A 26,650-nucleotide genomic window follows, 5' to 3' on the forward strand; every position below is an offset into this window, starting at 1 on the left:
TCTGATCATCCTTGAGATGGTTCTACACCTTCATTTGAGTCCAGCTGTGTTTGATTATACTGATTGGACTTGATTAGGAAAGCCACACACCTGTCTATATAAGACCTTACAGCTCACAGGACATGTCAAAGCAAATGAGAATCATGAGGTCAAAGGAACTGCCTGAAGAGCTCAGAGACAGAATTGTGGCAAGGCACAGATCTGGCCAAGGTTACAAAAAAAAATTCTGCTGCACTTAAGGTTCCATAATCCTTAAATGGAAGACGTTTGGGACGACCAGAACCCTTCCTAGAGCTGGCCGTCCGGCCAAACTGAGCTATCGGGGGAGAAGAGCCTTGGTGAGAGAGGTAAAGAAGAACCCAAAGATCACTGTGGCTGAGCTCCAGAGATGCAGTCGGGAGATGGGAGAAAGTTGTAGAAAGTCAACCATCACTGCAGCCCTCCACCAGTCGGCCCGACGGAAGCCTCTCCTCAGTGCAAGACACATGAAAGCCCGCATGGAGGACTCCAAGATGGTGAGAAATAAGATTCTCTGGTCTGACGAGACCAAGATAGAACATTTTGGCCTTAATTCTAAGCGGTATGTGTGGAGAAAACCAGGCAAAACCATCACCTGTCCAATACAGTCCCAACAGTGAAGCATGGTGGTGGCAGCATCATGCTGTGGGGGTGTTTTTCAGCTGCAGGGACAGGACGACTGGTTGCAATCGAGGGAAAGATGAATGCGGCCAAGTACAGGGATATCCTGGATGAAAACCTTCTCCAGAGTGCTCAGGACCTCCGGTTTACCCGAAGGTTCACCTTCCAACAAGACAATGACCCTAAGCACACAGGTAAAATAACGAAGGAGTGGCTTCACAACAACTCCGTGACTGTTCTTGAATGGCCCAGCCAGAGCCCTGACTTAAACCCAATTGAACATCTCTGGAGAGACCTAAAAATGGCTGTCCACCAACGTTTACCATCCAACCTGACAGAACTGGAGAGGATCTGCAAGGAGGAATGGCAGAGGATCCCCAAATCCAGGTGTGAAAAACTTGTTGCATCTTTCCCAAAAAGACTCGTGGCTGTATTAGATCAAAAGGGTGCTTCTACTAAATACTGAGCAAAGGGTCTGAATACTTAGGACCATGTGATATTTCAGTTTTTCTTTTTTAATAAATCTGCAAAAATGTCAACAATTCTGTGTTTTTCTGTCAATATGGGGTGCTGTGTGTACATTAATGAGGAAAAAAAAATGAACTTAAATGATTTTAGCAAATGGCTGCAATATAACAAAGAGTGAAAAATTTAAGGGGGTCTGAATACTTTCCGTACCCACTGTATATATAAACCACTGACCCCTTTAAAAGTCATTTTAATTCATGCTAGCGGTAATAGTAGCTCTGCTAGCTGACATTATTATAAAATCTTGACATTATGCAGTGAAATCTATGAAATAGACAAATGCCAATAGATTCTACATACATGTATTCAAAGGCACTTTGCAGATAAATTTCAATGTGTTTGAGAGTGCATCTAATTAAGGTGATGACCCGTTGTCTATAAAGAGTTGTATCTCACTAAGTTTGTGCCTGATGAAGACTTGATGGTTTTTTGGAGCAGTAATATCAGTGTGCAGACATTTGTTTGTTTTTTGCTTGTTTGCCCGTTTTTGTCCTGCTCCTGAGCCTTAGTTAGGTTTGTGGGATAAGAACACCTTTTTTGTATTTTTTTTTTTTTTTACATTTTTTGTCTCTTTTTGTATCTGGTTTTTAGTTCCTTCGGAACCCATGGGTGGAGGGGGAAGAACTTCTCTGTTGGTCATTGGGGTAATTAGTCTCAACTCCACACCATAAGGGAACTTTATGACATTTTAGTGAACAATTCCTGTGTCCAGTGGGAGGGGAAAAAATAACAATATTTTTGATACTTTGTGACACTTAATGAATGTAATTGCTTGTCCCTTGCAACTGCAGCTCTGGACAGCACCCAGTCAGTGCCTCACTGTTATGAGATGTGGTGATACTGATGCTTCAGTGATTGGTCACACTCAAGGCAATACCCAAAATGAGACACTAAATGAATGATTAAAATAAAACCTGGACTATGGACGAACTGTAGGGAACTGTTCCAAGACTATTCCAAGAATATCAAGCACTGTCTGTTGAATAAAATTCAAAACAAACTGAAGAGAAGATAGACTGCTAAATTGGTTTTAGAGTATGTTTGATTAAAGCTTTATTGGGAAAAGTCAGACTGTATTACCTCTGGTGATGGTAGGCACTGGAGTGGCTTGTCATTGAGCGGTTTGGTGATCAGTTTGTCCCCCAGAATTGAGTGCAGCTGCTGGGCCATGATAGTCTGCTGCTCCACACAGCAGTGGTTCTCCAGAGACAGAATAAGAGGATATGGAGAGGTCTAGAAAATAAGCAAATGTACAAATATGCATGTGTATTTATTTGTTTAATTTACAGGTGCATCTCAATAAATTAGAATGTCGTGGAAAAGTTAATTTATTTCAGTAATTCAACTCAAATTGTGTACCTCGTGTATTAAATAAATTCAGTGCATACAGACTGAAGTAGTTTAAGTCTTTGGTTCTTTTAATTGTGATGATTTTGGCTCACATTTAACAAAAACCCACCAATTCACTATCTCAACAAATTAGAATACTTCATAAGACCAATAAAAAAAATTAAAAAATTTTTTTAGTGAATTGTTGGCCTTCTGGAAAGTATGTTCATTTACCGTATATGTACTCAATACTTGGTAGGGACTCCTTTTGCTTTAATTACTGCCTCAGTTCGGCGTGACATGGAGGTGCTCATTTTGTGGCACTGCTGAGGTGGTATGGAAGCCCAGGTTTCTTTGACCGTGGCCTTCAGCTCATCTGCATTTTTTGCTCTCTTGTTTCTCATTTTCCTCTTGACAGTACCCCATAGATTCTCTATGGGGTTCAGGTCTGGTGAGTTTGCTGGCCAGTCAAGCACACCAACACCATGGTCATTTAACCAACTTTTGGTGCTTTTGGCAGTGTGGGCAGGTGCCAAATCCTGCTGGAAAATGAAATCAGCATCTTTAAAAAGCTGGTCAGCAGAAGGAAACATTAAGTGCTCCAAAATTTCTTGGTAAACGGGTGTAGTGACTTTGGTTTTCAAAAAACACAATGGACCAACACCAGCAGATGACATTGCACCCCAAATCATCACAGACTGTGGAAACTTAACACTGGACTTCAAGCAACTTGGGCTATGAGCTTCTCCACCCTTCCTCCAGACTCTAGGACCTTGGCTTCCAAATGAAATACAAAACTTGCTCTCATCTGAAAAGAGGACTTTGGACCACTGGGCAACAGTCCAGTTCTTCTTCTCCTTAGCCCAGGTAAGACGCCTCTGACGTTGTCTGTGGTTCAGGAGAGGACAACTGTAGGCAAATTCCTTGACACCTCTGTGTGTGGTGGCTCTTGATGCCTTGACCCCAGCCTCAGTCCATTCCTTGTGAAGTTCACCCAAATTCTGCGGTTCTCTCGGTTGGTTGTGCATCTTTTTCTTCCACACTTTTTCCTTCCACTCAACTTTCAGTGAACATGCTTGGATACAGCACTCTGTGAACAGCCAGCTTCTTTGGCAATGAATGTTTGTGGCTTACCCTCCTTGTGAAGGGTGTCAATGATTGTCTTCTGGACAACTGTCAGATCAGCAGTCTTCCCCATGATTCAGTACGTTTACATGGACATCAATACTCCGATTTTAATACGATTAAGACAATACTCTGATTAAGAGTCTACCATGTAAACAGAGATTTTTGATTACCTTAATCAAATCAAATTAAGACGTGGAGTATTCCAACCGTTTGACGGCAAATAAAAGAGCTTCAACACCCCCGTCATCTGTATGCATGTACAAATAATTAACTGCACTTGAAACTTTCATAAAATTAAAAATGAAACACCCAAAACTGTATATGGCATCATCACGAAGACGAACTATATGTTTATACGTGAAATTCTGGAGGAGACGTCGGATAGCGTCGCGTGGTGACGTAATGACGCATGCCATTAATCGATCTATGTACTATAACATGTAAAACGGGAATAATGAAAGGATTATTCTAAAAGCAACTCATGTAGACACCTTAATAATAATATTTTCTTATTCAGAATAAGGTAAATAATTAGATTACTGATGTCCATGTAAACGTAGTCATTGTGTAGCCTAGTGAACCAAACTGAGAGACCATTTTGAAGGCTTAGGAAACCTTTGCAGGTGTTTTGAGTTGATTAGCTGAATGGCATGTCACCATATTCTAATTTGTTGAGATAGTGAATTGGTGGGTTTTTGTTAAATGTGAGCCAAAATCATCGCAATTAATAGAACCAAAGACTTAAACTACTTCAGTCTGTGTGCACTGAATTGATTTAATACACGTGTTTCACAATTTGAGTTGAATTACTGAAATAAATGAACTTTTCCAAGACATTCTAATTTATTGAGATGCACCTGAATGTATTTATTTTTGTTTTAGAGGAGAAGGAAAAAGGAAAACCATTTGGGATAATGACCCGAGCAGTCACAAGGAGGATGAAAATCACAGGAGCGAAGTTGGCTTCCAAAAGGTTATTTAGAGCGGATGTGCAAATTGTGCAAATAATTATTTTTAAGAGCTTAAAACAAAGATTGTTAGTCCAGGTGATATGCGCAAAATTTGAGGTGATATGTTCACTTTTTCATAAAAGCATGAATTTGTTCAGGTTAGGGCCCTGAACATTTTCAGAATGGAGCCATCTCAAAAACACCTTGTGGTTGCAATGGCGACAATTTTACTTTTCAAATTATGCATTTTGTGTCATATCTCCTGAACCAAAACATGATAACACAAAAAAGGTGATGTCTACCCTTATGTTTTGGTCAAGGATTACAATGATACCATATACAAAAACATAAACTGTTCAGGTAAAGAGTTAACCTTTTCAGTGGTACGGTCCCATATATGGGATTTTTATTCCCGTGTCCCTGGGAGTACGGTCCCACATATGGGATTTATAACGTTCAGTGACGTCGCATAACTGCCAAATTCAAACTGTGGTTTCGCGCATTGACTGGCACTGAGCCAGAGAGAGACATGCACTGCGATTGTCATATTATCACAACTATGCAGTGTTCTTGACCGCATAATGCATATTTTAGGTTTCAGACATTTAAATACACATAAGTACTAGCAAAATAATACATTTAGAGTATGTAAAATACACACACATGTCTATGGAAGCAACAATAACAATCCATTCAAACTGAATTTGCCGATGTGTTTTTCAGATACACATAGTGTAAGTAACTATAAAGTTCACTCATTTCCTCACCCAGTTCACCAGCCACTTACTTGCATGTATTTCGGGAGAAATTGATGAATTCACATGCTGTAAATCAGACTGACAGGACTCTCTGAACTGCGGCGTGAACAAACATGGCAGGAAACAGTAAGGGCAAACGTTCTAAAATAACGGTCGCCTTAAAAAAACTCACTCTGGGGGGACCGCTAGAATATTTTAAACTCACCATTGAAAGGGTTAATGGTGAAATCAGCAATGTGAGAAGGAAATCACAGTATCTGAGCATCACAGTATCACAGCATTTACAATAGTCCATATTATAGCTATTATTTTTTTCTTTGATAATTAGCTAATATTTTATTAAATAGTACAATAAAAGATTGTTTTAATTATTATTTCGTCACATTTATATAGTGCTTTTCTGGGTACTCAAAGCACTTTCTATGGAAGGGGGAATCTCCTCAACCACCACCAATGTGCAGCATCCACCTGGATGTGTCACATGCTTGACCCAGTTTCCTTAGTTCTCCTCATTAGTTAATTAGCTCCTCACCTGTTTCTGTTTCCCCTTGATTACGTTGAGTATTTAAAGCCTGTGTTCTCCCCTCATGCTTCGTCTGTTATTATTTGATCAATGTGTTTTGCTATCCCTTGCTCCTGGATATTCTCTGTTTCCTTTATTTGGATTTTTATTAAAAGACTTTGTTTCTGTGAAAACTCCTTTGTGCGCTTAATTAGCTAACACGTAACGGGATGATGCGACAGCAGCCATATTGTGCCAGAATTAATTTAGCTAATTAATATTTTATTCAATAGTACAATATAAGATTGCTTTCAAGAATACAATCAGAGATATAAAAAGTATCATTTTAAGTAGTTTTTTTTTTTTTTTTTTCCTTACCTCTCAGGCAGAGTCGGGTAGGCGGTAGTACGTTTCCAATACATTCTTGCTCTACCTCAACAATGCTCTAACATCACAGGCAGACGGCAACGCAATCTTGCTAAGCTGTGTCCTATCTGTACCTCTGTCATTTTCTGTGGGTCTCTGGAATTGTCAGTCAGCTGTCAACAAACTTCATTCTGGCCATTGCTTCTCAGTCTACTCTTAGTATTTTGGGCTTGACTGAGACCTGGATTTGTCCAGAAGACTCCGCAAACCCTGCTGTTTTCTCTAACAACTTTCCTTTCTCTCACACCCCCCTGTCAGGTTGGAAGGGTACTGGTCTTCACATTTCTAATAATTGGAAATACTCAACCCACTCTTCCCTATGCAATAAAAATTATTTTGAGTTTCATGCTATTATTGTAACAACTCCTGTTAAACTCCATATTGTATTGATTTATCACCTTCCTGGTCAACTGGGCACCTTTTATAAAGGAGCTGGATGGGCTACTATCCTCATTCTCTGTGGATGGCAGTCCACTTGTAGTCTTTGGTGACTTCGAAATGTATCTTGAAGCCTTACACTGCAGACTTCCACTTCCACTCCTAGCTTCATTCGATCCCAAATGGCTTACCACAACAAGCACTAACAAATCAGGGAACCAGCTTGACTTAATTTACACATGCAATTGTATCACAGAAAACATTTGGTAAAACCTCTAGACATTTCTGATCATTTCTTTATCACATTTAACCTACATACAGTATTACTATCTGTTTGCCACCAATTCCTCTACCAGTTACTTTTAGGCGAAACCTATGCTCCCTTTCACCCTTCCATCTTTCCTCTGTAGTGTCATCCTCTTTTCCCTCACCCACCCATTTCTCATCTATGGATGTAAATACAGCAACTGATACTTTCTGATCCACTTTAACTTCTTGTCAAGACAATATCTGTCTAGACAGGCAAGTGTATACTACCCCTTCTAACCTAAAAAGTTGCACCATGTATCATAATCTTTACTGTATTTTTGATGAGCAGTCTTTTGGGGACTCACCAATGTACTGGATTTCTCTAACACAAAAATTAAGTAGGCTTGACCAAAACTTTTGAGGGGAGAAGAATTTATTGAAGATGGTAGTGTAGCAGTTCTTCAATAGTGATGTTAGCATGTCTTCCTTCAAACAATCTTAACCTTTCTATGATTCCTAGCTTCTCCCAAATTTCTGTCTGTGGGATAGAATTTTATAGCTGAAGACAAAAGGGCTAGAAACTACAGATACTGTTAGAACCTTCCTGCTTCCTGCTGGAGATCCTGCAATCTACAAACCGTTCCTGAAGAATGCTATTCCTTTGTTATTCTAATGGAATGGACCATTTGGTTCACACCTTTATAGACACAGTTACATTATTTCTTTCACAGAATGACCAACAGAACGTTAACCAATCAGGTTTCAGAAGCAGACATTTAACTGAGACTGCTTTGCTGTTGGTCACTGTAGCCTTGCAGATTGCGAAAGCTGATTCCATCTATCTGCTACTTTTGACACTGTGAATCATCAGATTCTCCTGTCTACCATCACAGGATCTGCACTCCCCCGGTTTGAATCTTATCTCACAGGTAGGTCTTTCAGGGTTTCTTGGGGAGGAGAGGCATCCAAAGAACATCAACTGGTCACAGGGTTTCCTCGGCGATCAGTTCTTGGACCCCTCCTCTTCACCATACACGCTACATCACTGGGACCCATTATACAAGCACATGGTTTCTCCTACCATTGCTATGCTGATGACACACTGCTCTATCATTCATTTCAACCAGATGATCCAACGGTAGCTGCACAGATCTCAGGCTGCCTGGCAAACATCTCGGCATGGATGAAGGAACATCACCTGCAGTTCAATCTGGCAAAGACTGAGCTTCTTGTCTTCCCTGCCACTCTGACTCTACAACATGATTTCATCATCCTGCTAGGTTCATCAAAAATTATTCTTTGGTGACCAACTGAGCTTCAAGGACCATATTGTAAAGGCAGCTCGATCATGCAGGTTTGCATTGCACAATATTAGGAGGATCAGGCCCTTCCAAACAGAGCATGCTGCACAACTTCTTGCCCAGTCCCTTGTCATTTCTTGGCTGGACTATTGCAATGGTCTTCTGGCTGAACTTCCATCATGGGCAATCAAACCTCGACCAAAGATTCAGAATGCAGCGGCACGACTTGTCTTCCATGAGCCCAAAAGGGCCCACTTCACACCTCTCTTTATCTCCCTGCACTGGCTACCAGTTGCAGCTCGCATCAAGTTCAAGACATTGATGCTTGCGTACAGAACAGCCACAGGCTCAGCACCCTCCTACTTCCACTTACTCTTACGAATCTACATACCCTCCAGAAGCCTGAGATCTGCAAGTAAGCAATGCCTTGTGGTAAGATCACAGAGAGGCATTTTCGTTCACCTTTCCTGGCTGGTGAAATGATCTTCGCACACCCGCAGTAATTAACAGAACACCTGACACATTATCTGACAGCAACACTAATTTAATTCCATACCTGACCCATTTGACATAAAAACTGCAACCCGAACCTAGGGCTGGGTATCGAGTTCGATACTTTTTAGGCACCGACCGAATTGCCTCGATACCATCGAGTATCGAAAAACATCTTGTCGTTCTGTACCAAATTTAAAAGGGGTTAATCTCATCAACATCAGAGAGGCAATAAGCCTGCAGCACTAGGTGTGTTCGACTAGAAGCGACACGGCACAGATTGATCAGTGTTTGGCATCCGCGAGAGCGATTCGAAAGCGTACAGGGCAGTCTGCTCTCTATCACGCGGTTTTGTTTACTACACACAGACTGAAGCGCAGTGATTTCAGCGTCTGCCGTCTCAATAAATGAGGACATAAACACATGAACAACATCTCCAGAACTCCAGCTCACTTCATGAGCATTTTACCGTTTAATTTGAGTAAAACTAGCATCATATCATATACACACAGAACTGTAAAGGTATTCACAGCAACCCATCAAAATAAAAGTTCGGTTTAACTTGGAAGACTCTGCAGCAGAAATACATTACTATAGGTCTTTATCACACTTCCGCGTTCGAAAAGCAGAAGATTCAAATAGTAGCGTAAAAGAACTTCCGCTGCAGCCTCCATCAATGGCTGTGCCCATAGCACGGCATTGTTGTGGATTATTTATATAGAATTCAGCACATATACGTCTTCTAAAGACACCAGTCTCCGTTTACAACAATTAATTGAGCCAGTCTCAGTTTACAACAATTAATTGAGCATTATGAAAAGGAGGAATATCTTGTCACGATATCCCAATGCGTATTTCGTGACTGAAACAGGAGCGTGCGAGCCATACTATGTGTATAGGCAATTCTTCACAGTCTGATCACCTTATTTCATTACAGAACAGCGAGAAAACTATACAAACAACATATCACATTAATAAGCCTTAGAATTAGCCAAAGCTTAAAATATTAATTATGACTAGGATTAAATTAAAAGTTTAGGGCAAACTATTTGTATTAATCATAATGCTCACATTTTTTCATGGGCTGACTTTATGCAATCCTCTATAATTGTATCAAATTGAAGTTGTTCAAATAAAGAAATATTTCCAGCCCACAGACGATAATTAAAAATAAGTTTGATCATTTTCATCGAGTTATTCTCCGTGATTGCGTGCAACGATTGAATATCATTATACTGTGAACAATAACTGGAGGTTAATCACAATAAATATAATTCAAAAATAACCAAAATAATATTAAAAATTTAATTAAATCAGTCCAAGTATTCCTCTGGCGGTAACTTGAGTTGCGTGCTCTTCATTAATCTGACTGGCGAGTCGCATCGCTCAGATAGGCTAATGTTACACACCCACTTATGAAAGTGGATAAAGATTTAAAATTTCTTGAAGTCTTTAACAACCTAGAATAAATGAATAGAAATGATGATTCTGTCTGAGCTATGCGTTTTAAAACGAACACGCACTAGTGTAAACATAGCCTAACAGATGAGTAAACTGAAAACTATTTGAACTTTATGTAAACTATTTGCACTGATTTATTGTGCTGGATATATTTTGTTCCTTTGTGCAGTGGCTCAGGAGATGAGGCTTTGAGTCTGTATAAATGTCAACAAGCTGAAAAAATAAAACCAAAGTATTTTGAGATAATGTAATCTTGATTTCATAAAATTGGTATTGAAAAAAGTATCGTTCAGGAACCGGTATCGAACTCAAGGTATCGGTATCGATATCGAAAATGTTTGAACGATACCCAGCCCTGCCCGAACCACACCTGCATTAAATCTCCTACACGAGGTCGACAAAACTCATTTATTAAAACTTTTATTCAAATTGTTAATAGATTAAATACAGAAAGCAAGCAAATAGCTCTCCCTTTAAGATATTCACTACAGCTGTCAGTCAGTGGCAGCGCGATTGGCTACATTGCTCAGCGTGTACTGGAACGAGTCTTGGTTATTGGACCGGCAACCCGCCCGTAACGTCACGTCCAGCCCGCACCTGCACCACACCATACACATAAATATTATTCCACCCGTTACATCAAATATTAGCGGTATATTATCTCTGCCTGAGAGGTAAGGAAAAATACACTTACCTGAGATGATTTTTTTTTCTATCTCTGAAATATATGATAGTATTCTTGAATAAAAAATTTGTTAATTATCAAAGAAAGAAAAAAATAATAGTCATAATATGGACTATTGTAAATGCTGTGACACTGTGATTTCCTTCTCACATTGCTGATTTCACCATTGTGAATGTTGTTGTATATGGTATCATTGCAATCAATGACCATCAAAACATAGGGGTAGGCATCACCTTTTCTGTGTGGTTCAGGAGATATGACACAAAATACAAAATTTGGTTATGGCAGAAAGTAAAATGGTCGTCATGGCAACCACAAGGTGTTTTTGCGATGGCTCCATTCCTGAAATTTTTAAGCCCACAAACTATACAAGTGTACCAAGTTTCATGCTTTTATGAAAAAGTGAACATTATTTTCACATATCACCTGGACTATGTAATAAAACAGTCTAAAAGTAGAACTGCTAAGTACTAAAAACAGTACTAACTCCCATCTACTACATTGAGGCTGGAGTTTTACATTATACACTACAATCTCATTCACAAGCTCTCGATTCATCCACCTCTCGAACTACTAGCGACAGCCATCTTAAATACACATTTTCCCACTTTACTAATTGGAACATACCAAGGTTTTTTTCTTTTTATAAAATAAACTCGTCTCACAATATGATTTATACATGAAAATAAGTAACAAGAGTTAAGTAAATAAATACAGTTAATATCAATAAAAAGAGGACAGATAAATCAAAATAACTTATTCGCACAAAAATTTCCATAAATTGGCTAAAATGAGCGCTTCCCTCAAGTTCGCAATTCTTATTGCTACGCCCACTCAGCTAGATCAGGAAATAAATAATTATAACTATGCGTCAGAAACAATAAGAACACAGTAAAATGGTGATGAAAGACAAGTTTAAGGTCTTTCCATCACACCACTCTAAACTGTTTAGGGAAAAATAGGATACTGTGGCAAGCCAATGTGGGAAGGAGGAACCCCGGACCAAAGGAGCAGGCCCTGGTTAGGAAAAGTCATCAATCATGAGTACTTCCACCTGCTCATCCTCCAGACATGGAACCACCCACAGCTGTAGCCAATGATGGCCTAATGGAGGTCTTCATAAAACTAGAATATCTGCTTCAGTCTGTTGTTGGTGGCCCCAGGACAAGATGCTGAAACTTTGGATGGATTAGACCAGACCAGCTGAAAATTAACCAGAGACAACCGGCTGAAGAGCAAAAAGGGTGACTCTTGTCATGTGTTGCTTACTGATCTGCCTTCTGCTCTGTCTCCCTTCTGAAGGTGGCTCTGTGGTGAAACAGACATAGGGAACGCAGACAACGAAGATACCCCAGACCGGGAAGAACCTAAATTCCAGTTTAGATTCCTTTTTGACCCTCCTAGTTTCTTGGTTGAATAAAAACCTCAGTTTTTGCAAACTCCGCATCTGCCTCTCTTGTGGTTATTTTTTTGTGGCAACTAAAACCTAATTTTGCCCTTGGACATCACATTTGGTGGAGAATGCGGGCATAGAGGTCAGTGCTTAAATGGCCACAAAACTATACCCAGATAAGCACAGAATGGAAGCTACCATTAATGCCTTGCTGACCAGTCATGCCAAACAGTGGAAGGAGCTATGTGCCCTGAGGGAGGCAGTTACCACAATGTGTCAAGTCCTGTCCAAAATCAAGCACACAATAAACGCAGGAAAGGTCCTCACTAAACAGACTCCAGATGATGATGTTGAAGCTTACTTGTAGGTGTTTGAGAGAACTGCAATCAGAGAGAAATGGCCTGAAGGAGACTGGGGCACCCTGTTGGCACCTTTTTTGACAGGGGAAGCCCAAAGAGCCTGTCAAGATCTGACGGTTAAGATGCAGCTGATTATGTGAGGTTAAAGAGGGCCATCTTGTCCCACTATGGGCATATCCTCCCTGCTCGTGCCCAATGTTTCCATGCATGGACTTTTGATCCGACTCAGCCAGTGAGACCTCAGATGGCCACACTGACCTGACTGACAGATGCCTGGCTCACTACAGGGGAAGGCCCTGACAGTATGATTTGATGGGAAAATGTGTAAACAGTCCTGTGTAAAAAGGGTGTAAAGCAGTGGGCTAAGCACGCATCCTTGGGGGACCCCGGTGTTAATAAAAAGGGTGGAGGACGTGTGCCTGTCAATTCTCACACACTGTGTGCGATTGGTTAAAAAATCCACCATCCAATTGCATAGTGTGGTGTTTAGTCCCAGGTTGTGTAATTTAGATCTAAGTTTATACGGCCGGATTGTATTGCAAGCTGAACTAAAATCGACGAAGAGCATCCTTGCATAGGTGTTCTTAAGCTCTAGATGTTCCAACAATGTATGGAGCACAATCACAATGGCATCCTCAGTCGACCTGTTCTCCCTGTATGCAAATAGGTATGGGTCACGTGTTGATGGTCTTACGTCCTTAAAGTGTTTGATGATCAACCTCTCCAGACATTTTGCTGGGACAGAGGTAAGTGCCACAGGTCTGTAATCGTTCAGGCACTTGACATTAGACTGTTTGGGAATGGGTACTATTGTGTGCATGTGAGCAGTGACATATTATAGATGGAAGAAAAGACATCCGCTAACTCGGCCGCACAGTCCTTCAGCACCCGGCCCAGACGGAGTTCTGCCTTCCTGGGGTTGATGCTGCAGAAAACAAGTCTCACGTCATGTGCACTCAAGACTGGAGTGGAGTCAATGGTGGGGAGAAGAGGCAATTCAGGATCTGTGTTTTCCTGTCAAAACGGGAATAAAAGAAATTTAATTCTTCGGCTAAGGTAGCACTACTGCTTTCCGAGGGAGATGTAAATATTCTCTTATAGTCCGTAATAGACTTAATGCCCTCCCACACCTGCCTGGGTTTTGTGCAGTTACTCAAATTGGCTTCAATATGCCTTTTATGATCTGATTTAGCAGTATTGATGCCTTTCCTCAAAGCAGTCCTGGCTAAGCTATAGGCATTAGAGTCCCCCGAACTGTATGCTATATTCCTAGCTCTAATTAGTTGTTGTACATTGTGTGTCATCCAAGGCTTCCTGTTTGATACCACATGTACTTGCTTCCAGGATGTTACACTGTCCACACAAAAATTAATGTAGTATAAAATATTTGTGGTGTATTCATCCAGGGATTCACGTGTAAACGTGCCCTCTCCCTTAAATACATCCCATGTTGTGCGGTGAAAGCAATCCTGGAGCATAAGAATAGCATCCTCTGGCCATATTCTCACATTTTTTAACATAGTCCCAGCCCTTTTGATTCTGGGTGTATACCGTGCATGTAGCAAAAGAGAAAGATGATCCGACAGTCCTAGATGGGGATACGTCTGGACTTTATATGCATCTGCTACGTTAGTATACACTTGATCCAGAGTTTTTCCTCCCCTAGTAGCACACTTCACATTGCGGTGGAATTTGTGAAAAAACGTTTTTAAATCAACGTGGTTAAAGTCCCCGGCTACGATGAAAACGCTGTCCAGGTGTGCGACCAAGCTATTGTTAATGTTGTCATAAATCTGTGCCAGCGCTAGCTTGGCATTAGCATCTGGTGGAATATACACAGCACAGATATGAACAGCAGTAAACTCCCTCGGGAGATAAAACGGCCTGCACTTGAGCAGCATGAGTTCCACTACCGTGGCGTTTTTGCACCAAGAGTTATTAATATAGACACACAATTCCCCGCCGATCTTCTTACCAGAGTCCGCTGTCCTGTCGGCTCGGTAGGCGGTCTGTCCCGCTATCTCGATAGCGGCGTCCGGAGTTGTACTATCCAGCCAAGTTTCAGTGAAGATCATGCAGCAACAATTATATATAGCCCTCTGCGTGGTCATTTGTAGATGTATTTCATCCATCTTGTTGCGGATCGACCGGGCGTTAGAGAGAAAGATGGTAGGAAGCGGCGGCTTGAACGGGTTAGACTTTAGCCTAGCCGACACACCCGCCCGCTTGCCTCTCTTCTGCCTCCGCATGCAGCGTCTCCTCCTCTGACCTGCTGCTGCTGGGGACCTGGTAGACGGTCTAACGATCTCAGGAGGAATTAAATACTCGGCTGGCAAATGGTATAAAACTGCTGTGTTGAGTTGAAGGAGTTCCGTGCAACTGTACTGAAGTGCCGTTGCCTTAAAACTAGTGGTGGTATTATGGATAATTTCGCACAAAGTGTAAAAACTATGCCAGTTAAAGGAGCTCCAAGCCGCTGCGACTGTGCGCGCCGCCATCTTGTGAGATTTGTGAGGTCATGTATGCACTCCTAGGTCCTGAACAGATTCTTTCCACATATGAGTGACTCTCCAGCCCCAAATCATTCACTCTATTCTTAAGATTGAAGGGGAGGTTGTTGAACAGCTCCTGGTACCTAAACCCTATATCTCCAGAGTGTTGTACTTGGCTCACTCCCATCTCTTGGGTGCCCACCTGGGAACTGGGAAGAACCTAAGTTCCAGTTTAGATTCCTTTTTGACCCTCCTATTTTCTTGGCTGAATAAAAACCTCAGTTTTTGTTAACTCTGCATCTGTCTCTCTTGTTTTGTGGCAACTAAAACCTCATTTTGCCCTAGGACATCACAATACCAACAATGATCTTGTCACATGTCTGTGTGTTGAGTCTCCCCTGTGACCTAGTTTTCCCAGTCTGTTTAATTAGTTCATTCGTTTCCACCTGAGTTTGGTTAAATATCCCATTAGTCCCTGTGTGTATAAGCCTTGTCTGTTCCTTAGTTCCCTGTCTGCTATTTGTATGTATTTCCGTGTTGTGCTACCCCTTGCTCCTGGATTCCTTCTGTGTTTTGTGTGGATTTATCATTAAAAGACTGTTATTTGGATTTCTCCTGCGTCATGCACTTTTAATAGCACAGCAACGTTGAAGAATAGCAGACCCTCAAGACAGTAAAGAATATTGCTGCGTTTTTCTTTCTTTTGTTTTTTATTTTTCTCCTCTCCCCTCCTGGATGGATTTATCGGCCTTTCAGCTCCTCTACCTGGAGCAATTGGACCGTTCACTGGAGGACTACACCAGGGACTTTCTCGATCTGGCATGCCTTACCCACTTCCTGGATAGAAGGCACGCCTGTCAGCGAACGGTCCCTGCGAGGATTTCGCCGCTTTTGTGGAGTGGTTGCTGGTGAATTGTGGATCTCCATTCACTGTCTGCCCTGCTGAGAATGACTTCACCAGCCCCACTCCCGATCCAGAGACCAGCCAGCCTTTACCACATGGCTGCATGGAGTACTTGCCAGAGCCCACCACAGACAGAGAGCCCGAGCCTGCCACGACACGTGAGTCAGCACATACTACCACAACTGAGCCGATCATCGCCCCGGAGCCTGAGCCTCTAGACACGACTGACCGTGGGTGTGAGCCGTGTATCACCGTGGGACTTTTGGTGGAGATCGAGGGCTTGGAGGGAAGCCCCGCCCACACTTCCGCTGCTGAGGGTGAGCTGCAGCTGGCCCCTGGGAATTATTATGAGGAACTAATGGACATTTTTGGACTTAATAAACTGATTTGGGGAGGTAATACCCATTTCTTCTGTGTCTCCTGAGTCTCCTCTGGTTCCGTTTAGCTCTCCTACGTCTCCTGTGTCTCTGCTGGTTCTGCCCAGCCCTGAATCTCCTGAGTCTCCGCTGGTTCCATCCAGCTCTCCTGTGTCTCCTAAGCTCCCGGTGACTCCTAAACTCCCACCCAGCCTTTCTTTCCCGCCTCCTCTCCTAAAACCAGTCAGTTCCTCAGCCCTATCTCCACTGATACCTGTCAGTCCCTCAGCTCACCCTCAGTCAGCGCCATCTGATCCACCTCGGGACTTCCAGTCTCCAGCTCCGCCTTGGCATGACGATCCCCTGTCTCCGCCTCCAGCCTCTGATTCCTGGACTCTACCTCGGTCCTTCAACCCATTGGCTCCGCCTTGGCTCCTAGCTCTCTCATCTCCACCGTGGCCCGTCATCCCACCAGCTCCACCGGGCTCCACTGTTGAACCTATGTTTTTATATCACTTTTCCATTTGTTAATACTATAGGGTAGGGTTAGGATTGGGTTTGGTGTATAGAGAGATTTCCAACACGATAGAGCATTTTTTTACTCCTCGAATAATTGATTTATGAACCACCACACTACGTACCCGAAGCAAGGTAATACAAACACAGCAATACGTGCCTATATCAATGTAACAAATATGTGCCAGTGTAACCCACGTTTTAGCGCCACTCACTGGACGTTTCCCTTTGAAACTGCCTCGAAACGTGCAGTAAGGTACGTAATAAAGGTGTTGCAGAAATGTATTTAGAGGCACGTATTTCCAATGAGCCTGAGTTGAATATAAAAGCATCACACAGTAAGCTGAAGTTGAAGAGGCACTTCATGTGCTCACCCTGAATGCATATTCAGCGATGACCTTCAAAACCTCACTAAATGGCACTTTGGATGTGAGGGTGTGCCCATGGTAAATAACTGGCTCAATTTCCCCATCCCAGCAGTCCAGTTCCACACAGCGACAGCCTTGACTCAGAGCTCTGCACCACAAACAAACATAAAAAAAACACTTTTACTTTATTTGCTCAATATTAGAGAAAGCATTTTTGTCTGTCTTTGTGCAAAATTTCAATAAATAGGTCATCCTGTTTAGTATGCATGCAGATGTGTATGTATAGCATTACCTGTTAAAAATGACCAGTGATGTCTTTTTTTTAATATATATTTGAGCCTTGTACCTGATATAAGGGTCAATGCTGCTCTCGCCGATGAGCTGGTCTTTAGTGAGGTAGGTGTTGTGTGAGGAGGAGATAAAGTAGTGACTGAGTGGGCGGCTCATGTCCTGGTAGACTCTGCCATGCTCTGGGTTATACACGTCATTCTCCTTAGACAGCATGTACATGGCGAAACCATTGGGTGTCATAAACTGGTTCTTCTGGGCTAAATGGGACAGAACATACCTGCATCTTTAGGCTCAGAATTGCAAGCCTGATAAACAGTGCAAATTGCAATAAAACAGGGGTTTTCAAACCTATCCTGGAATATTCCCAGCACTGCACATTTTCTATGTCTTCCCTCATCTAACACACCTGATTGAACTCACCAGCTTATTAGTAGAGACTGCAAGACTTGGGTGTGTCCAATAAGGGAGACATATAAAATACATATGTAGTGCTGGGGGTGCTCCAGGAAAGGTTAGAAAAACCTTACAATAAAATAATAACAATTATTACTGTAAATTAAGAGGTCATTCACAATTGTTCTGTGTTTTTATCTCTGAAAGTTTAGAGGGTTTCTACCAAGGATTATATGTTTATGTCATAGTAAGCAAAGTGTGAATACCCCATTCATTGAGCTCATAGGTAAGGATGAGGCTCTGAGCATGTACAAGCGTGTGGTCTTCACCCTGGTCTTTAAGAAATTCACGCAAATCCACGGTGGACAGGACATAACCATTAGCGGAGTACTGCTGAAACACTCCATCTAGCTCAGGCCGACGTAGTAACTCACGGCAAAACAGCTCAATCTCCTCATGTTCAAGCCGCCCGTCTGCTGACTTATCACACTTCTGATATGCAAAGAGACAAAACAAATTAATTTCTTCTATTTCTGCATTTAAAGTTAGAAAAGAATACCATGCATGTACAAAAATATGCAAGACTTATGTCATATTCTTAAAATCCATTTTTGTCTTCAGTGTTCATTATTGTTTTTCTCAGCATCGCAGGCAGATTTGTTCTGCGATTAATGTCCGTGTGAACCAGAAGTTTCTGCCGACTTTATTTCAGTGTAGTGATGCATTTCCAACTGAAACAGAGTTTTGAATAGAGGGTGGGGTTTTATTTTAGCGCTCCTCCTCTCTGTCTCTCACTCATAAGCTGTGTCCCAAAGATAAGGGTGCGAAGGACCCTTCGAAGTGCATGAAGGACGCTCCACCTTTGCAGGATTTCCTAATTGTGCCACCAGGGTTTCCTGATTACTGCTCCTGCCGCATAGCAACGGTGCGAGAGGACAGCTGCCATATAGAGACAGAGCGCATTTAGGCCATGCCCACGGGGGGCGGGGTTGGAGGGCATTGATTTGGATTGCGGGAAGCTGCCTCCTTGTAATTTCTGTCTTATAACAAAAAGAGAACAATGCCTAAAAGCTGCTGTGTGACAAGGTGTACAGCTAAGAAGCTAAAAAAACCCACACAGAACTAAGTTTTTATAAGCGACTGAACCATAAAAGCCAGCCTTTAGGGAGATAAAAGTGGATACAGGCAATGAGATGTGAAGCATCAGTAGGAAGAATGGGTAAATTGTGGGATCCTGATGCTCAGTATGCCTACGTATGCAGTAAACATTTTGTCACTGGTAAATCAAATATCAGTTTTATATATTATATTTCTGTAAGCTAAGCTGTAGCATTTTGACAGTATGCAACTTTTTAGAATGTGGATAAAGAAGAAAGCTATGCAGTAACATTGTGTTTGCTAGTGCCTAAGCTGCAGTACCTAATATAGCTTACAGCTTTTGAACAGCTTGTCCCACCACCGTATAAATAGATAGATAGATAGATAGATAGATAGATAGATAGATACATACATACATAAATAGATAAATAAAATAGTTGTAGATTTCAGGGTATTTCACTTTGGGCCATTCAGTTGGATCATTTCTCCAACAAAAGGAAGGTAAGGAAAAGGGGCACTGACATAATAAAGTTATATAGTCTCTATATAGACAAATAAAGTTTAGTCTCTCAAAATATCTCCTCTTCTCAGGTTCACATAGGGTGGTGAAATAATCCTTTGACATGGTCAAAAATAATTCCTTGCCAATTACGTTTCCCTCCAGTGGTCATAGTTCTCAGAGTAATATGTCATGTTGCGCTCTGGTTTTGTGTCTTTAAATGTTCATTTTTTTTGGGTTGACAGCTTATAAAAATGTAGATATGTTTTTTTTTTTTTTAGCTTGTTTACTGTACACCTTGTCGCTGATTTTAGACATTGTTCTGTTTTTTGTTATAAGTCAGAAATGACAAGGAGGCAGCTTCCCACAATACAACGTCAATGGAGAGGGTTGGATTGCCGGATTACAATTTTAAATGCAGGTGTTGGGTTGGAACTTACTTGAATAATGTAATGATACATATGAAAAAAATACAAAACACGCACACATGCACACACATATCGGTTCAAATGCTGACTGATACTTTACACAGGTGCGATTTTATATAGTTTATTGTCTTGACCATGGTGATATTAAGCAGAGGACAGCAACACTACACAAATATGGCAACATGATCTCACAGAATTCCGTGTAATGTTCACGAACCTCCGAATCTGTGGTGGCATCACGGAATCGCCGAAAATTCCGTGATGGGCTCACAGAAAAAATTCCGTGATGGGCTCACAGAAGTGATACAATGTAAGTCAGTGACAGGCATCAGCCGTGCTCCACGCACGGAAACCCTTAGCATCAATATGCCGACGCCATACTGGGAAATTTATCGTCATCATTATTGTTAAGAACTGGGTAGGTTTAGGGTAGGGGTGGGGTCAGGTACTCCAGTGAAAGTATAACTGCATCGGAGTCACTCTTTTTACGTGGTCCGATGCAGCGCTGGTGTTGAACCAGTGAATCCGTGCATGGACCACGGCTGATGCCATCTGTGAGCCCATCACGGAAATTTCGGCGATTCCGTGATGCCACCACAGATTCAGAGGTTAATTAAGTCCGTGAACATTACACGGAATTCTGTGAGATCAGGTTGAATATGGTGTTTTGCAACATGATGCATTGTTGTAGATTAAACTACCCAACAGTATATGAAGTAGGCTACTTTAAATTGAACAACCTTGAACATATTCAGAAGAAAAATGCAACATACACAGTAGTGCAGCAGTAATATTAAAGCAAAACCATCCTGACGAGTTCTTTTTCAGAACAATACTGTACACACCTTTACTTTTACTCTCGATACCTTATGTATATTTGGAGTATGCAAGATAATACTTTTACTTAAAGGGATAGCTCACCCAAAAAAGACAATTCTGTAATCATTTACTCACCCTCAAGTTGTTCCAGGTTTGGAACAACTCTAAAGACGAGAACACACCAAGCCGACAGTCGACTGTTGGGCAGTTTTTGTTCATCGGCCGACTAAGTTGGTCCTCATCGGCTGAAGTTGACGGCTGAAGTTGGTCCTCGTCTGCTTTTTTTTTGGCCGATTCGACATGTGGAATCGGCGTCAGAGCTCGTTGGTCAGTCGGGCCATCTGATCATTCTGATTGGCTGTTCAGCTGGCAAACCAGTGTACGAGAAATGCACAGAACAGACATGCTACTTGGCCGTCGGGTGCCGAGGGTCAGCTTGGTGTGTCAGGGCAACTTTGGACCCAGACGCTGCCGATGTGAGCTGACCCCGCAGTCTGCTTTCGTTGCTACTAGTTCGTCAGCGTCGGCTTGGTGTGTTCCGGGCTTTTGGTGAGTAAATTATTACAGAATTTTCATTTTTGGGTGAACTATCCTTTTAACTAAGGTTTTAAATATGACTAATAGTTTTTCCCCAATGTGGTATTAGTATTTATTAAAAGTAGTATACTAAAGTATCTTAATATTTCTTCTACCAATTACTTTGTCATGGCTCTAACAATTTTTCTTTTAGTTCTTTCCCAAAATCAGACCAAACCCCTGTACTGCAGGGTAAACCTGAATGTTCCAGTGCTGGACAGGTTTTTAATGGGTTTGACAGACGGCCTGATTTTCGGCTGAGCAGGGTGGCCCTGACAGTGCTGGAATGGCAACACTGATGAGGTAATGGCGAGACCCTTTGTTATTTTCAGGCTGGCCAGTGGTACATTATACAGAGTGGTCTCCAGAGTGTTTGACATGCCTTGTTCCACTGTCCACTGCATTGTCCATTGAGTCGCTGAGGAGGTGGTGGCCATTTGCCACCAATTAATTCACCACCTGAAGACCTCAGAAGACCTGGAGGCAGTTTGCCGTGGGTTTGCAGGGTGGGGCTTAAAATTGTTGTTGTTTTTCTGATGTTAAACCTAAGTTATGTAAAATATGTATTGTATTGTATTGTAAATTATGTGTTGTAAATAGCTGTAAAAAGTACTTTGAGTAATGTATAGAACTATTGGTTTTAATGTGTAAAAAAACTATTTACAGGACAAAAAATGAATGTATAGATGAATGTTTTGTAAAAATTATAAGCTGCATTTAAAAAAAAAATTAACAATGTACATAATTACTTCTCTTTTATTTATACATGTGAACATGCATAACAAAAAATACAAAATGTACAAAAAGTACTCAGACTCATTTACAAATAAATTACACTACAAAAATGAATAACGTATACAATTTATTTCATTTTTATTCCATTCTCTCCCTGCTCTCCTGTGCCCTTCTCTCCTCTGTCCATCTCTGGAACTTTATGTCCTCCCTGAGTAGCTCCACCAGCTTCCCACTCACTCCCTCACCTGGTCCAGGACACTTGCAATCCTAAGGCAGAGCAAATAAACCATGCTTGTTAACAACAACAGCACAATGAATGTCAGCAAAAATGTGTATTAACTTCCTTACTTTTTTAAGTCCTAAGAATTTTCCTAAAACAAGAGAAAACGGAAACACTTGTGAAAAATATTAAGACAGGAGTGCAATCTTAGCATTAGAAAATATGACACAGCATGACACGCATACAAACTGAAGTGCTGAAGTTTGGTTAAAACATTTGTAGACATATCTTGCGTGACAGCACTACAAAAATGCAACAAAGTGAAAGATACTCCCTAAAAACAATTGAAATATTAGAAGTTTTGCCTCAGACCATCTTACAAATTAATTTGAGTAAATTAAAACACAATACTTACATTTAAATGTGACTTTCTCTGCTGTCACAGATCTCTCATCCGCCATGTTCTTTGAATGTAAATTTCATCATCATCTGCGCGCAATTGATTCTGGGAAAAGGTAGGGTGCAAAGTGTCCATCAGATGTACACTTCATTTTCTTGCAAAACGCGCAAGTGCATCCTGAATTGGGACAGCTTACGTAGTGATGCTGTGACGCAATCGCACTTCAAACGTGGCCTTCGAAGTGCGCATACTTAACATTGGGACAGCCTTCGTAGTGCCGCTGTGATGCAATCGCACTTCAAATGCGGTCTTCGAAGTGCGCACCCTTAACTTTGGGATGCAGCTCTAGCAACCTAACGGTTGGAGGGGCGTGGTTAGGGATGTTCTGCCCAAGCCATCAAACTGACGTCATCATAGAAGGAATGCCATTCCAAAGAGGAGGCAAATGTTCAGATTTTCATTAAAGATTACCAAGAAATTTTTTTTAAGTGGATTAACTTGCACGGATTAATTGTTCACCTCAAGACTAACAATGTGCACCAAGTAAATAAAGTAAATTTCGATTTCATAAGGACTTTAAAGAGTTTTCATTCAAAACATCCCAAAGCAGGTCACGTGCTGCCAGGGAATAAAGGCTGACCTTGAAGAGGTTGGCTGCATTTTCTTCACTCAGGTCTATGTTGATCATCTTGAAAAGGGTCTGGACCTCCTCGTATGACATCTTGCCATCATGGTTCATGTCAGCTTGTTTCAGGTAGCCATAGATCCAGGTGAGAGCAGTCAAGGGTATAAACAGATTAAAAATAGCCCTAGTTTAAATGTATTGTGTTGTCCAATAGACATTAGTTAGGGTTGCGGCTATATTTTGTTTTTCATGAAAAGAAATGAGGCTGTGAGGGCAGTCTATTCAATAGATTGTACTGTTTTAGTGATTATTCACACAAAACTTGTTGTGTTTAAAAAATAATTAGAGATGCAGTGAAGTAAAATAACATTAACACAGGGTCGAGGTATGTTTTTACAACTTCATTTAAAGTCTTTTTTTTTTTTTCATTTCAGTGTTGCATATGTTGAATAATCCCAAGTACACAACAGCATAACCCGTGATCAGACCCTCACCTTCCCAGCCTCGTTTTCAACCATTTCATACCAAAGTACCCTACTTTCTTACCCAAAAAATTACAATATATATATATATATATATATATATATATATATTAATGCTGGGCAATGATTTACATTTTTAATCGCGATTAATCGCATTGTTATGCACAAAATTCAATAATGAATTCAAAAGTAGTGTATTGTGCACTTTTTTCATTTAAAAGTACTGCTATATGAACAAAAGTGCAATAACTGTCAGTCCTCTGTCATGTGTGTCTTGTGTTCCCACCTCGTGTCCTTATTTGGTCATGTTCCTGTTCTTGTTCAGTGTGATTATTAGTTAAGTCTTGTCCAGCCATGTTTGATTATGTCTATGATTAACCTGTATTTAGTTCCTGCCTGTTTAGTTAGATTTTGTCTGGTCTACTCGTTATTCCCGGTGTTCCTGTCTGTCTCAACCTTGCCCTCCCCTGCCCTGCCCTGATGTCAACATTAAAGACTATTATTTTGAAGTTTATCCTCGTCTGCGTGTTCCTCGTTCCTCCCTGCTGTGTGCACCGTGACAATAACATTTGGTTTTCAAACACTTTAAACAAATAAGGTGATTTTTTTTTTTTTTTTTACAGCAGTATTCCTTTTACATAGTAGCAGTTAAAATATTTCTTGTAAATCTCAATTTATAACATTAATGTAATCAAATTAAATATAAACCAAAGCTATTTGCCACTGCCAGGGCATGAACGTTTTTATAGAATATATTTTATAGTTTGTTATAGAAAAACAAGTTATGCTCAGAGTCCAGTGCCCGTATTCTTAAAGACTCTAAGAATCCTTTTAGAGAGCTCCTAATTTAGCTTAAAAATTTCTAACTAGGAGTCTTAGCTTAAAAGTGATTCAGGACCAATCTGAGAGTAACTCTGAACGAGGAAAACGCAAAAACTTTTATCTTAGTGAGAAGGCGGGGCTGACCCCATTGCTAGCGATGACACAGTCTTTTGAAGACTGTGATTGGTTAATTGTCCAAGAGGGAAACAAAAGAGCACTTTTAAGAGTAGGGTTTATTATAAGCCTTCACTTTGAAATTACATGCGTAATTTTTCCTGTTTTACCGTACCCTCTCTCTCTCTCTCTCTCACACACACATTATATATGTATATATATTCTTTATTTTTTATTTACCATGCTGTCATACTTAACGCATTTTATAGGAAATGAACAACGACACAATGAAGTTCTGAAAGTGCTGTAACAGATCCAAATCACCGCTGCTGCAGAGTTGCATTTTTCCAGTTACCAAATATGTTAATGTAGTTAATGTAGTGATTACGTCCATTTCTGGCGCTATGGCATTTCTGCGCGGTGTCGGAGATGTTAGCGTGTCTCTAATAAGATCGGTCACAAACATGATCCCTGCACAATCTAATGTGTAGCGTCTTATTAACTCACTGTCATGCATTATGTGCAACACATTTCTTCTCCCTCTTCATGTTTCGTCCATTTTCTCCGCTGCTAAGAAACTCTTAAGCCTCTTAAAAGTCCTTGTTCGTACTCATAACAATTTTGGACTTTAAGACCTCTTTTAAGGGTTAAGATGCTTTCTGAATTACTTTTTTCTTTACTAGGATCTTTTCTTTAATTTTAATAGGAAACACCCACATTTCTTAGAATTTTCTTAGAATATTGTTACTAGGAGCAGCTCTTAGCACTAAGATTTTTCATGAATACGGGCCCAGAGCTTCAATCATAACATTATAGCAGGCACCTTCCAAATTTAGAAATTTTCATCTAAAATTAGCATGTTTATAAGGTTTCTATGTTTAAGTTCAGTAATTTTACTCTAATGGCAATGTATAGGTCTTTTTCTGTGCAATTAAAGTAAAATAAATGAACATAAATATAGGAGCCTGATAGAAATGCTCATCTTAGAAGAAAATGTTCATTTATTTCAGTAATTCAACTCAAATTGTGAAACTTGTGTATTAAATAAATTCAATGCACACAGACTGAAGTAGTTTAAGTCTTTGGTTATTTTAATTGTGATGATTTTGACTCACATTTAACAAAAACCCACCAATTCTCCATCTCAACAAATTAGAATATGGTGACATGCCAATCAGCTAATCAACTCAAAACACCTGCAAAGGTTTCCTGAGCCTTCAAAATGGTCTCTCAGTTTGGTTCACTAGGCTACACAATCATGGGGAAGACTGCTGATCTGACAGTTGTCCAGAAGACAATCGTTGACACCCTTCACAAGGAGGGTAAGCCACAAACATTCATTGCCAAAGAAGCTGGCTGTTCACAGAGTGCTGTATCCAAGCATGTTAACAGAAAGTTGAGTGGAAGGAAAAAGTGTGGAAGAAAAAGATGCACAACCAACCCGAGAGAACCGCAGCCTTATGAGGATTGTCAAGCAAAATCGATTCAAGAATTTGGGTGAACTTCACAAGAAATGGACTGAGGCTGGGGTCAAGGCATCAAGAGCCACCACACACAGACGTGTCAAGGAATTTGGCTACAGTTGTCGTATTCCTCTTGTTAAGCCACTCCTGAACCACAGACAACATCACAGGCATCTTACCTGGGCTAAGGAGAAGAAGAATTGGACTGTTGCCCAGTGGTCCAAAGTCCTCTTTTCAGATGAGAGCAAGTTTTGTATTTCATTTGGAAACCAAGGTCCTAGAGTCTGGAGGAAAGGTGGAGAAGCTCAGAGCCCAAGTTGCTTGAAGTCCAGTGTTGTTTCCACAGTCTGTGATGATTTGGGGTGCAATGTCATCTGCTGGTGTTTGTCCATTGTGTTTTTTGAAAACCAAAGTCACTGCATCCGTTTACCAAGAAATTTTGGAGCACTTCATGCTTCCTTCTGCTGACCA

General features: G+C 41.0%; 1 protein-coding gene across 2 annotated transcripts in view; it reads right to left on the reverse strand.

The window, feature by feature from the left end:
• Positions 1–26,650, reverse strand: part of plcd3b (phospholipase C, delta 3b) — a 96,278-nt gene that overhangs the window by 34,186 nt on the left and 35,442 nt on the right. For both annotated transcript variants that reach the window (XM_058793491.1, XM_058793490.1), the window contains 5 exons: positions 23,314–23,443; positions 18,165–18,390; positions 17,561–17,762; positions 17,221–17,362; positions 2,248–2,400 (listed from right to left, as the gene is read on the reverse strand). In XM_058793491.1, the coding sequence (XP_058649474.1) occupies positions 2,248–2,400; positions 17,221–17,362; positions 17,561–17,762; positions 18,165–18,390; positions 23,314–23,443 (853 nt within the window). The remainder of the gene's footprint in view (positions 1–2,247; positions 2,401–17,220; positions 17,363–17,560; positions 17,763–18,164; positions 18,391–23,313; positions 23,444–26,650) is intronic.

This window comes from Onychostoma macrolepis, chromosome 12 (genome assembly GCF_012432095.1).
Source record: "Onychostoma macrolepis isolate SWU-2019 chromosome 12, ASM1243209v1, whole genome shotgun sequence".
Lineage (NCBI taxonomy): Eukaryota > Metazoa > Chordata > Actinopteri > Cypriniformes > Cyprinidae > Onychostoma > Onychostoma macrolepis.